At 42.2% G+C, this 12,146-nt stretch overlaps 1 protein-coding gene across 1 annotated transcript in view; it reads right to left on the bottom strand.

Annotated features, from left to right (window-relative positions):
* Window positions 1-1,320: 1,320 nt before the first annotated feature.
* Window positions 1,321-12,146, bottom strand: part of LOC113810432 (uncharacterized) — a 12,778-nt gene continuing 1,952 nt past the window's right edge. The window contains exons 4-15 of the mRNA XM_070139843.1: window positions 11,969-12,133; window positions 11,572-11,794; window positions 11,141-11,360; window positions 10,713-10,996; window positions 6,936-7,129; window positions 6,493-6,657; window positions 5,820-6,074; window positions 4,633-4,866; window positions 3,750-3,914; window positions 3,384-3,606; window positions 2,922-3,141; window positions 1,321-1,751 (exon numbers count right to left, since the gene is read on the bottom strand). Of these exons, the coding sequence (XP_069995944.1) occupies window positions 1,466-1,751; window positions 2,922-3,141; window positions 3,384-3,606; window positions 3,750-3,914; window positions 4,633-4,866; window positions 5,820-6,074; window positions 6,493-6,657; window positions 6,936-7,129; window positions 10,713-10,996; window positions 11,141-11,360; window positions 11,572-11,794; window positions 11,969-12,133 (2,634 nt within the window). The 3' untranslated portion in view covers window positions 1,321-1,465. The remainder of the gene's footprint in view (window positions 1,752-2,921; window positions 3,142-3,383; window positions 3,607-3,749; window positions 3,915-4,632; window positions 4,867-5,819; window positions 6,075-6,492; window positions 6,658-6,935; window positions 7,130-10,712; window positions 10,997-11,140; window positions 11,361-11,571; window positions 11,795-11,968; window positions 12,134-12,146) is intronic.

Here is a 12,146-nt window from a genome sequence, read left to right as displayed (position 1 = left end):
CTAACAGTGTATTCTGAGTAATCATATGAGCACCAAACGCACTATAGTACACTTAAAATAGAGATGAGACATACCAGTCAGATTCAGTTTTTAAGATAAATCTTATCTGTAAACTATCGGAGAGCCTTTTAGTGCCTTCCTTCGTAACTATGACTAATCGATTAACTTATTCATTTTCTTATCATTCACACGAGAACAGACACTCGGACATAGCGAATCACATCTCTCTTACAGCTCTCGCACATGTTTATCAGTGTGCACACTCAGCTATGCACTGGCAACTTACCCGACACAAGGGGAAAAAAATGAAAACTAATATGGAAATAAAGAGTTTTATCATGAAGTGATCGTAGATAATTATCAAGCTCTTCTGGCCATCTCCTCGAGGTTCACTCCACGATGATTAGGACCGAGATAAGAGATAGATAAGAGAATGGTTAATCAAGGCCCTGATGAATCTCAGTACCGAAATAGATAATTGACAGGCTGAATGAGAGACCGAGCTGCTGTCTCCACGTGAAATCGAATTGTTTGATAAGCCATCTCAGATGATAACCTACTTCAACGTGATCATTGAGCGTCCGGATTTATCATAAGAGAATTATTATTTAAGATTTCTATCATATATATATTTTTTTTGTATGTTTTCTGACAATAGTTTAATTACTGTGGTTACCAAGTCTGTCTGGGCTGTATCCCATTTCAACAGGGTAACATATGCCAAATTAGAGGCCACATAGTCATTGGCGATGTACTTTTTCTCTCTGTCCCCCCCCCCCCCGCCCTCTCCCACGCTCTCTCTCTTCCTCTGTCTCTAACTCGTATAAACACGCATACACACAGAGAGAAGGCAGATTGGTGAAAAGTGATGGGAGAGAGAGAGAGAGAGAGACGAGTGGGCATCGTCGACGGGCACAATGGCGGGCACTAGTAAAGGTAATGTCACTACCTGTTTACCTAGTAGTCTGCCGGACTGTGACGTCATCTCTACGTGTACCCGTCCTTACCAAGCCTTACGCACGATAACCTCCCCCCCCCCCCCTAAAACCAGCTAAGGCCCGAGATTTCGTTTTGACAGATTTGACCTCAGCGACTCCTTCAAATACTAGCTTAGGTCATATAATCATTATCAGTTGTTCCTTACCATTATTAGATAGGGTCACATCAGAGTTTTCAAAGAGTTCATATCACCAAAGTGCAAAGATCCGAGAGAGAGAAAGATAAATGCACACATATCACATTAACTTCTCCATGACGCAAAGAAAACTATGGTGATCAAGGCTCGTTACAAAAGAGGGTAGAGTCGAATAAAATACGTCGTTTTACAAAGTACATTTTATTGTCATGAAAATGATTACACAAGGAAAACTGACATTTTGTAAACGAAACAGAAAAAAAACAAATACAACAATTAAAATGCTGAAATACCGATAAATCTAGAGAATGAAAGCATCACCGAGGAAACTCACTCCCTCTTCCTCTTGCCTGTGCTCCGGGACCCGAAGACCCGCGAGCAGACGGCTCCCACGAGGCGGCGGAGCACGTACACCGCCACGACCACGGCCACGTGCAGCGCCAGCAGCACGTCCAGCATGAGGAACTCGACCCACGACAGCGTCGCCGCCGGAGACCGCAGCCGGGGGGCGCCCTTGTGCCGGATCACGTACTCGGTCCAGAACACCGCGCGATCCTTCGGGCTCTCGGGCTGGTCGCGGAGGGCGCTCCGGACCTCCTCGGCTGTGGTTCTGTACCTGAGGGCGAGGGCAGGGTGGCAGTGAGGATTCGAAGTTGCTGGAACTGGCAGACGCAACATGTATGATTCTTAGTATGTTCTTGGTGAGTGCATTTCTAATGATGCAGCTATCATTTTTTCTTATTGTGAAGAATTTCTTAAAATCGTAATACACATATAGCTAAGGATCTTTATGCTTTCTATAAAAGTCTGACGATGCGTTAATAAAGTGATAAATATGTAAGACCTCAAGGACGCAATGATAAGTTATACCAGATCCTAGATTCCTCTACCCATGGTGGACAGAAAACTCTTGAGTTATGTATATACAATTGGAGACATAATTTTCTCCAAAAAAAGGCGTGCGACATCAAAGAATATACCGATTTCTTACAGAAGCTGAAATAGAACCACAAATAATAATTGCCATTTAATCATATTCAATCGATACTGTAGATAACAAAGTAAAGTAGAACCAATGAGGGAAAGAGAGAAAGGGAAGAAGGAGAGAGAATGTCGGAAACAGAGGGTAATTCACCAGCAAATATTTTCATGGTTATATTACAATATAATGTTATACCTTTTGATTCTTATCTCTGTTATCAAACTTTTCATGTTCTTCAGTGTAAAGCAAAATATCTCGCATGGTTAGAAAACGAATTAGTAGACTACAGTTCACATATCCATAGTAATTTTAACACGATTATGAAACTCTGAGGCGCAGAGTATAAAATCTCCTTAAAAGAAAAGAAGACACAAAATGCCATATTTTCTCTTTTACTTTGTCAATAAAAGGCTGCCCAATGTCACATTCAAGAGGAATGAAAATACGAAAGTCCAATTTTTAAGATTCGCCAATCATATAGTCGCGAGAAAATCCTGTCTTTTAATGTAGCTTATGGCGGTTCATAACCATTTCAACACTAATCTTTGCTATGGCTGTTCCAGAGGGATGACACACATTTCAAAGCTTTAACCTAGCTGTTACAGAAAGACAACGAAGTAAACATACAAATGTTATCATCTTAACCACGTTCAACCAAGAAACTGATGTACAATATGAATAATACTCAGTGGTAGTTCAAGCTACCACCACAAACTTACGAAGTGGGTCTCTTTCTCCAAGTTTACGGAGACAAGGTATAGAGACAGCATTGCTATAAACAATATCCTGAGAATCCTTTCTTACTTGGGGTTATTGAGGAGTTCCTGGAGGCTGTTGACAATGAGCTCGACCGTCAGCTCTTCCCACACCAGCATCAGCCCGAGTCCGCTGGCCTGTATGTTTATGCCATTCTTGGGCTGGTCCCCAAAGATGGGGACTGCGAGGACTGGTGTGGAGTGGTAGAAGGACTCCTGAGTGCTGAGGAGTCCTCCGTGGGTGATGAAGACTCGGACGTTTGGATGAGCTGAAATACCAAAGATCAAACACATGAGCAATCCACTTCTAGGATTCAGACTGCTTTGGTTATCTTTACCGAACACTATGTTTTCTATTACGACAAAAATTATGATTATAATAATATTGATTAGTATCACATGGAACACCTTGCTTTTTTCATTATCAGTAATACTGATAGTATCATTGCCACTGGTTATCTGAAATGCAAAAAAGTATTGCACTTCACAGAACCAGCCAAGATCAACTCACCGAGAATATCCTGCTGCGGCAGCCACTTCCGCATTAGCACGTTGTCAGAGACGCCCTCCAGCGCCACCTCATACTTCCAGACGACTCGCTGTTTGAGCTGCTTGAAGGCCTCCACGAACATATCTCGGTACTTCGTGGGCATCGACTGACCTTGAGCCACGGAGCCGAGACTGAAGTACACGACGCCCTCTGATCCTGCGCCGCTGATCCACGACTCTAAATCCTGTTTGACATCAAATAAGATCTATTGATCATATGAATCACTGTTCCAAAGCCTGCTTGACATCAAAACCCAGTACATAATGCCATTTTACTCATGTGTATACCGATATAATTAGCAAGATAATCAGCTAAATAGTGCATCACCTCTGGAAGCGGCTTGCCAGGACGGCAGTGCATGGCCCCCACTTCCACCTGGGACGGCAGAAGAGGCAGAACGCCAGTCACCGTGAAGTGGGAATTGAGCAAGGTAAGGCTCTGGTTACGTTCAATATCCAGCAGCGGCGGAAGGTCCGGGAACTGGGATGAGATCTGGAAAGGTAAAATACATATTTATACAATTCACATCTTAGAGAAGCTCTAATGGTATTATCATAAACAGGACAGCGTTATGAAATATTCCTATTGTTGTCAATAATCAGGGCATTCCTAGAGAGCCATTCCTTTCTCTCTCTCTCTTCTATTTCGATCTAGGATTTCCTCTTCTCAAACGTCCTTCAGAGTTCTTTTAATTCAAAACCCACAACACCTTACTCAGAGACCATCACTGAAAACTCGTCCTGGACACATATTCCAACTCCTCTGCATTAAAACCTTTGCATCTATTTATTGTTAGATATTCATTTTTTTCACACAGTTACACCATTCTTTACTGATATTACCAAATATCAAGTAATGTTGAATGTAAGCTTACAATATCGTTAGGTTACCAATATGCCCATATAATTCAGAAAATAGCTGCATCTAGCCAGCAATTCCAGAAACATCTGTTCTTTTGCACTTTCTGAATTTTAATTTTGAAAATATCAATTCTACTTGAGAGAGAGATTCATATACATAGAGTGTATACACACACACACACATACACACACACACACACACACACACACACACACACACACACACACACACACACATATATATATATATATATATATATATATATATATATATATATATATTCTTTTCATCTGTACTCAGCTGCACTGTACTGATGGTAGGCCATGTGGTGACTGACAAGGGATCTCACCTCCTTCTGTACAGAGGGGAGGACATCTAAGTACCGCCAGTTGACAGCAGATTTTATATGTTCAATAGTATTGAGGAAGCGTTGCATCATGCTCATGGGGAGGGGGAAAGTCTTCATCAAACTGGGCGCATACGCAGGGTTCAGGACGTTCCCGAAGACAGCACTTTGGCGAGCATCCATGCCTGGTGTTGCTATGGTCATGAAAGGCATCTCGTAGGCAAAGGGGTATACGACCTGTGGTAAAAAGTAGGGATAGTTTTCGGTTATTCTGTCTCTGGATGGCAGGTGGCATGTTGGACCTCAAGTTTTCCAACGGTTCTATAGTCCATTCACTAATTATTAATACAGTTTTGAAACATAGTTGTTATTACAGAGAAGGATCTTTTTTTAAGTGGCAATTATTCCAAAGACAAATTTCATACTAACGAGAATGGATCGAGTTTCCTAATATCTGCATTTAATTGGCTTTACCATGTCAGTCATTTTTTCTCTAGCCCATGCCCTCAAGTGGAAAGTAGTTTCACATGCTAAAGGAGTAAATATATTTGCACACCCCATTATTCTCTTTTCGCTGATAACAACATCAACCAACTTGGGCTAAATTTATAATCGGTGTAGATTTTAGGATTCTAAAGAGCAAATTTCGTTGGGAGGAAACACTCGTTAATAAACAATTTTTCGACAGAAAATCAAGAAGTATACAGAAAAAAATCCACATGTATCGAACGATCGCCTATAGCAGTCCCCAGCGGCATTAGTCACCAAAAGTTATGGTAGCAAAATGTTTCTGAAAATTTATGTATCTTGTGCTCTGTGATTTGCATTAGGGACACATAGCTCCTTAAATAAGGAAATTCTTATATTGCCGATATAAAGCATCTGTTTTTAAACACATTTAAAGCCGAGTTGTGTGCATCCCTTGACAGTTTTTATGAAGATCCGGTCAGAAATCGTCGATTCTGTTGATTTCCGAAAAGAAAATGTTTTGATAACGGCTACAGTGATAACTGAAGTGGACAGGGGTCGAATAACGCAATCTCGACCTAACTATAGCTCATCAGCATGAGATATTTTAATGTGACAACTGTATTTAGCCATCGGACATTTAAAGCAGTTTCTCCTAACAATATAAGGAAATGAAAGCGTCTGCATCACGAACAACAGAACGGCAACCCAGCCAAACTTACCTCATTGAACATGTGATCGATCACTACAATGTCAAATTCCTTTCTTCTGTCATAAAGCTCTTTAACTTTAGGGACTTTGTACAGCTTCCTGGCGATGATGGGAAGAACATTTTGGAACATCCGGAAAACGCCAGCCGGGTCAGCTCTCGTGGCAAATAAATCCATGGCTTCGGTTTTGAAGTCTGGCAGGTCATGGTCGATTTCTTCGACGTTTGGGTGATTTAATGCCGGAGGGTGGTTGGCCAGGATCACGATCTGCAGTTGCACAGGTTGATGGGTCGTGAGGATGAGATGAGGATTAGAGGTTGATAATGATGACTATAATGATAATGATAACAGATAAAAATGAAAGGCTGATGATAATACTAATAAATTACTACTACTACAACTGCTACTACTACTAATAATGATAATGATAATGATATAATAATGATGATAATGATAATGGGAATATGTAAATTATGGAGGCTACCAGTAGCAAAGCTATATGGAGAATATGGCTTTATTTTTTATGGTTAGTCATCTCTAATGACATATGACAGATATAGAAAAAAAGGCAATATGGGACGCTACTTAGGAGGATATACAGACAATGTAGTTATTCCTTGTAATAATATATAATATAATATGATAATACAATAATATAATGCAGTTATTCCTTGTCACGCCTAACCTTGTGTCCTCGATCTGCCAATCCCTCAGCAACCGGCAAGAAGACATTCCTGTGGCTCTTCGAGGAGACTGGCAACAGCATCAGGATCTTGTAGGATCTCTCGGGTGGAGCCAACTCCGCCCACGCCACGCCCATCAGCGCCAGCGTCAGCACCGCCCACTTCATCTGGGTATAAATGTTTTACGGTGATAGCGCCTTCTCTCCATAAAAAAAAATCGTTTCAGATGTCATTGACTGGTATAAACTAAAACTTTTACTATGATGATGGCGATGATAATAATGAATATTATGATGATAACTATGATGGTGATGATAATGAATATGATGGCGATGATGATGGTGATAAGGTTAATCTTTCCGCTATGGACGCACTAAGCTTGAAGATGATATTCTGGTAGAAGACAAAAAGCCCCAGTGTTTGACAGAATAAATAAGCTGTAGACCTGAACGGCAGCACCACGAATTAAGGGAAGTCCACTCGAGTTAAGCTCTATCATCGCTATGAAGACGTTTGTCAGAGGGTTGGAGGACGAACTCCCCGGTAACTCCCCTGGGGCAGTGCGGAATGGCCAATCACTGTTGGACGAATATTGCGACGTGGAATTGGGGACCTTAGTCTCTAGCGAGTACGGCAAGACTGTTAAGAATTACCAGTAATGATAATAGCAGAAATTATGAAAGTGATGATAATAATGAGGATGAGGAGGATAATAATTAATAATAGAAAAACAATATCTGTATCATTATTATTGTTTTTATTATCGCTATAGTTTTTGTGGCTAACATTATTTTTGTTATTGTGAACATCATGCTGTAATTCAAATCATTATCACTGAAGACGTATCGTGATTTGCTACAAATCACTCGACACGAAAGCTTCACGAGAGGCCACTGACACGCTGTCACTGCACAGACACACTTGTCAGTACCGGTGTACCAGTCTGTTTTCCCGCTGTCTGAAAATTCTTCCGGAGGAAATATGGCCAGGATATTCCACAAGAAATATGGCCCAGGATAATATCCCCCCCCCCCCCCTCGAGGCCAAGATTCCGAAACCTATACGAGGCGTAGGATTTGTTGACTAAGTTGGGGTAGAGAGGCGGAGCTCCCATTAATTAATGCCATTAATGTGCGTCACCAAAACTCAGTTGCCCGTAAAATGTTTTTTTCTGTGTGTGTGTGGGTTGGGGTGGGGGTGGGGGATCCTGCTACACCTGGAATTGGAAAACAATTGTTGCTGTCATGTATTATTGTAACCTTGATATTAACTGTATGTTACTCGAACTTACAATTAAGATCTTGCAATCAAGAATGTTACTAACATCACAACTTAAAAAATATCGCTTTTTTGGCAGAAGATTGAGGAAATTTTTTGAACCTTCAAAATTATTGTATTTTTATAGATTATAGCAAAATAAAAGCTCTTAGATGCCAAATGTCGCTAGCAAACTACCGATGCGCGCCAACGATCCCGTTATTAGGTCCACGTGCCAAACTTTTTAACCCGGCGGCATTGGGTTTATGTTAGCACATTATTTTGTTTGACACATCGCATTGTTGTTAAAGTTAACTGCTGTAACGTTGTTTTAGTATAAATACCTTCTATAAATTTGCTGTTAGTTGTCCTTGGCCTCAAATAAGCGAAAATAATCTGAAAGGGGTCCGGGCCCCGGGGTCGTCGCCCCTACTGCCCCCCCCCCCGAATCTAGGAGTTACCGCTTGCATATATGTTGCCTTCCCCATTAGCAGGTGCAACCACAAAACCAATTCGTTATTCAACTGGGACAATATGCAGTATAAGGTAGTGCCTAAGTTGGGAGATAATACCTATATAAATCGATAGACCGATACAAACCAAGACACTTTTCTTCTATGGCAATATTTGTGCAAATGCTTCCCAAGGGTGCTATACGTAAATGAACAGAGGGGAGGGCCCAATTTTGCCAAAGTCCATCATCTTTTCATGACGAAAGTAAACATTGGACTGGACGCAGAACCGATTACTGCGCTGTTCAGTCTAGTGCATGTATTGCTGCGCGATTGTGAAAAGGGTATTTTGCTAATCATCAGTGTCTGCCGTTCCATATTTATGCTTTCAAAGACCTTTATTAATGTTTTTATACCTCATTTACGTGTTTTAAGATTGATTATACAGGTTTTAACGGGAATCGGTCTGAAGGATCTTCTGCGCATGCGTATTTTCGCGTTTCTCGCCGCCAGTTTTGACAGGTGGATTCGCGGGTAGTCGGTGGCAGAGAGCCGGTAAGAAATGTTTTGTTTTCGGTGTTGCGTCGATTCTAGGTTATTCCTAAGACTATGCAGTGGCAACGAAGAAGAAAAAGACCTCAATAACTATCGCAGTTCCATTTCTAAGGACATCAAGTACTCCAAATCCCGAAAAAAAAGCGATAAAAACGAAGCGACCCACGATCCACGACCGACCGAAAGAAGCGAAGGAAAATTGACAGTTCGGTCTTTCAATATATAAAGGTATTTGGTTTATTGTTTGCAGTATGGATGTAGCTCTATCTTGCCGTACATACCGAGGTGAAGAGAATGTGTCCCGGGGGGTGTTGGGGGCTTGCCCCCCATCAACCCTCCCCTCGGGCAGTGCCCGAAGGGCACGCCTAGTCATGGCACCGTAAATTGCTAGGTTAGGTTGGGTTATGGGTTAGGACGTTTTTTTATGCTTGAAAGGTGCGAAATCCCGTAGATTTTACCGAAAGATGCGTTGTATTCCCGTAGAGTCTTTCGAATTTTGGCGCGCCGGTGCGTAGACTTTCAAAGATGGCGCGCATGTCCGTAGAGTTTCATTAGCCGGTTTTTAGCCATTTTTGAGCTAGTTTTTTGTGTTTTTGTTCGCTGTTCTTCTTCTTTAAGCCTGTTTTACCCCCCAATTTCCCTGATATACTTCATGCCCTCCCCTACTAACGGGACTAACAAATTAAGATTGTTGATGGAAGTGGTACTCAGATCTCATCAACGAAGCATTTGCACAAGAAACAACATCAAGAATCGTTGAAATCAGTAGATTTCATGCAGATAAATATCAAAATTAGTTCGAAAGTAAGCCCCTACCCTGTTATGCATATTGACCTTAAACTGTCCTTTCGCGGAAACTGACTATTCTTTACTTGATAATAGTATTAAATTGGTTTACCTTTAAGGAGCTCGTTTGGTGATGTTCTTCCCAGCACCAAAACTAAGCAACTGGGTCTTTCTTGGACAACACACTCCGAACGATGCAGTTGCCATATTATCATTTTATAGCAATATACCCTCCATGACAGGCAAGGGTTTCCTATATTCATGTTTATATATATCTATGTATATATATATGCAAGTGTATATATATGTATATATACATATTTTTTCAATAAGAATGCATTGCTTTTTCCCTTTGGTTCTCAATCATGAAATTCGTCATCATCAAATTTGCTTTCATGCTGTCGTCATGTTCCTGCATATCAGGATGACAAACAAGTTTTGATTACTTGCAACCTCACATATACTGGTGAGGCGTAGAGTAAACTGAGAGTACATTTTTTTATTTTTTTTATTGGATATTACTATGATAAGCTATTTGAAAGGCGAGATCACGAAATAATGTCCATAAATTATAATCCACACAGAGACCTCCACAACACAATATGCACGTACACGCACTCGCAAACAAGTGTGTATACAACATATACACACATCAGGAGAAAGGTCACCATCTTCCTCTCTCGGCGTGCGGTCCAGACACGCGAATATACCGATTTAAGCATCGTTCCTGCAGACGCTGGGCCGAGATTTCGGGCTCGGATATCCTTGCCATGTCCTCTCGATGCGTTCTCCTGCTGCGACAGGCTTTCTACCATGACACTTCCATACATACACACACACACACACACACACACACACACACACACACACACACACACACACACACACACAAATATATATATATATATATATATATATATATATATATATATATATATATATATATATATATATATATATATATACACATACACACACACTGCAGGTCAGTAAAATAATTCGGTGGACTGTACTACCATCTTTATTACGATGTAAAAAATACAGTTGTTCTGAGTGTGTAAAGCTGACATTTTTTTCTTTGTTTTTAAGCAACACATTATAGTCCAAAACTGAAAAATAAGGATTTAAGAAATTTATAGAGAAAAAACAAATGTATATAAATTTTTAATATCACTCCCTCTTCCTCTTGCCTGTGCTCCGGGACCCGAGGACCCGCGAACAGACGGCTCCCACGAGGCGGCGGAGCACGTACACCGCCACGACCACGGCCACGTGGAGCGCCAGCAGCACGTCCAGCATGAGGAACTCGACCCACGACAGCGTCGCCGCCGGAGACCGCAGCCGGGGGGCGCCCTTGTGCCGGATCACGTACTCGGTCCAGAACACCGCGCGATCCTTCGGGCTCTGAGGTTGGTCGCGGAGGGGAGCCCGCACCTCTGCGGCCCTGGCTTTGTACCTGCGGTTGAGGGCTCGCTGTCAGTGAGGCTCTGAGGCCTCAAGGAATGTGCACAAACCATGTCTATGTGTGAGAGTCAGATAATTCAGTATTAATGAATAAAAAGCTACAAAAGTCCTGTACATTCAAGTTGAAAACCCTTACTTGGGATTCGAGATAATTTCCTGGAGACTGTTGACGATGAGCTCGACCGTCAACTCCTCCCACACAAGCATTAGCCCGAGGCCGTTGTTCTGTATGTTCATGCCATTCTTGGGCTGATCCCCAAAGATGGGGATTGCGAGGACTGGCGTGGAGTGGTAGAAGGACTCCTGAGTGCTGAGGAGTCCTCCGTGGGTGATGAAGACCCGGACGTTTGGATGAGCTGAAACACCAATGGTAAAACGCATGAGCAATCCTCTTCTAGGATTCTGCAATGTGATTAGTTATCTAAACATCAACCCTCACTTTGTTTCCTTTTGGAGTTTATAACAAATTTCATTTCGGTGCCATTGTTTTCTCTGTCCTTTTATGATGATCATGAAGATTATCATTATCAGTAATACTAATAGTGTCATTGTCACTGGTCAACTCACCGAGAATATCCTGCTGCGGCAGCCACTTCCGCATTAGCACGTTGTCAGAGACGCCCTCCAGCGCCACCTCGTACTTCCAGATGACTCGCTGTTTGAGCTGCTTGAAGGCCTCCACGAACATATCTCGGTACTTCGTGGGCATCGACTGACCCTGAGCCACGGAGCCGAGACTGAAGTACACGACGCCCTCTGATCCTGCGCCGCTGATCCATAACTCTAAATCCTGTAGGATACGTGTCTACTGACAAACGACCACTTACAAATCCAAATAAATCCAGATGAGCATCAGCTACCATCGATATTCCATTTCATTTCTGTGCTCATCGATAATATCATGGAGTTGTGGTTCTCCATCTGGCATAGAACTTAGGATTCCCTTCAGAAAGACGAATCTCACCTCAGGGAGTGGCTTGCCAGGACGGCAGTGCATGGCCCCCACTTCCACCTGGGACGGCAGCAGAGGCAGAACATCGTTCATTGTGAAGTGGGAGTTCATCAAGGTAAGGCTCTGGTTGCGCTCAATGTCCAGCAATGGCGGGAGGTCCGGGAACTGGGCCGAGATCTGGAGAGATGAC

Source organism: Penaeus vannamei, chromosome 26 (assembly GCF_042767895.1).
Source record: "Penaeus vannamei isolate JL-2024 chromosome 26, ASM4276789v1, whole genome shotgun sequence".
NCBI classification, from domain to species: Eukaryota; Metazoa; Arthropoda; class Malacostraca; order Decapoda; family Penaeidae; genus Penaeus; species Penaeus vannamei.
The sequence above is the reverse complement of the archived record's forward strand: the minus strand, read 5'-3'. Positions and strand labels throughout refer to the sequence as shown.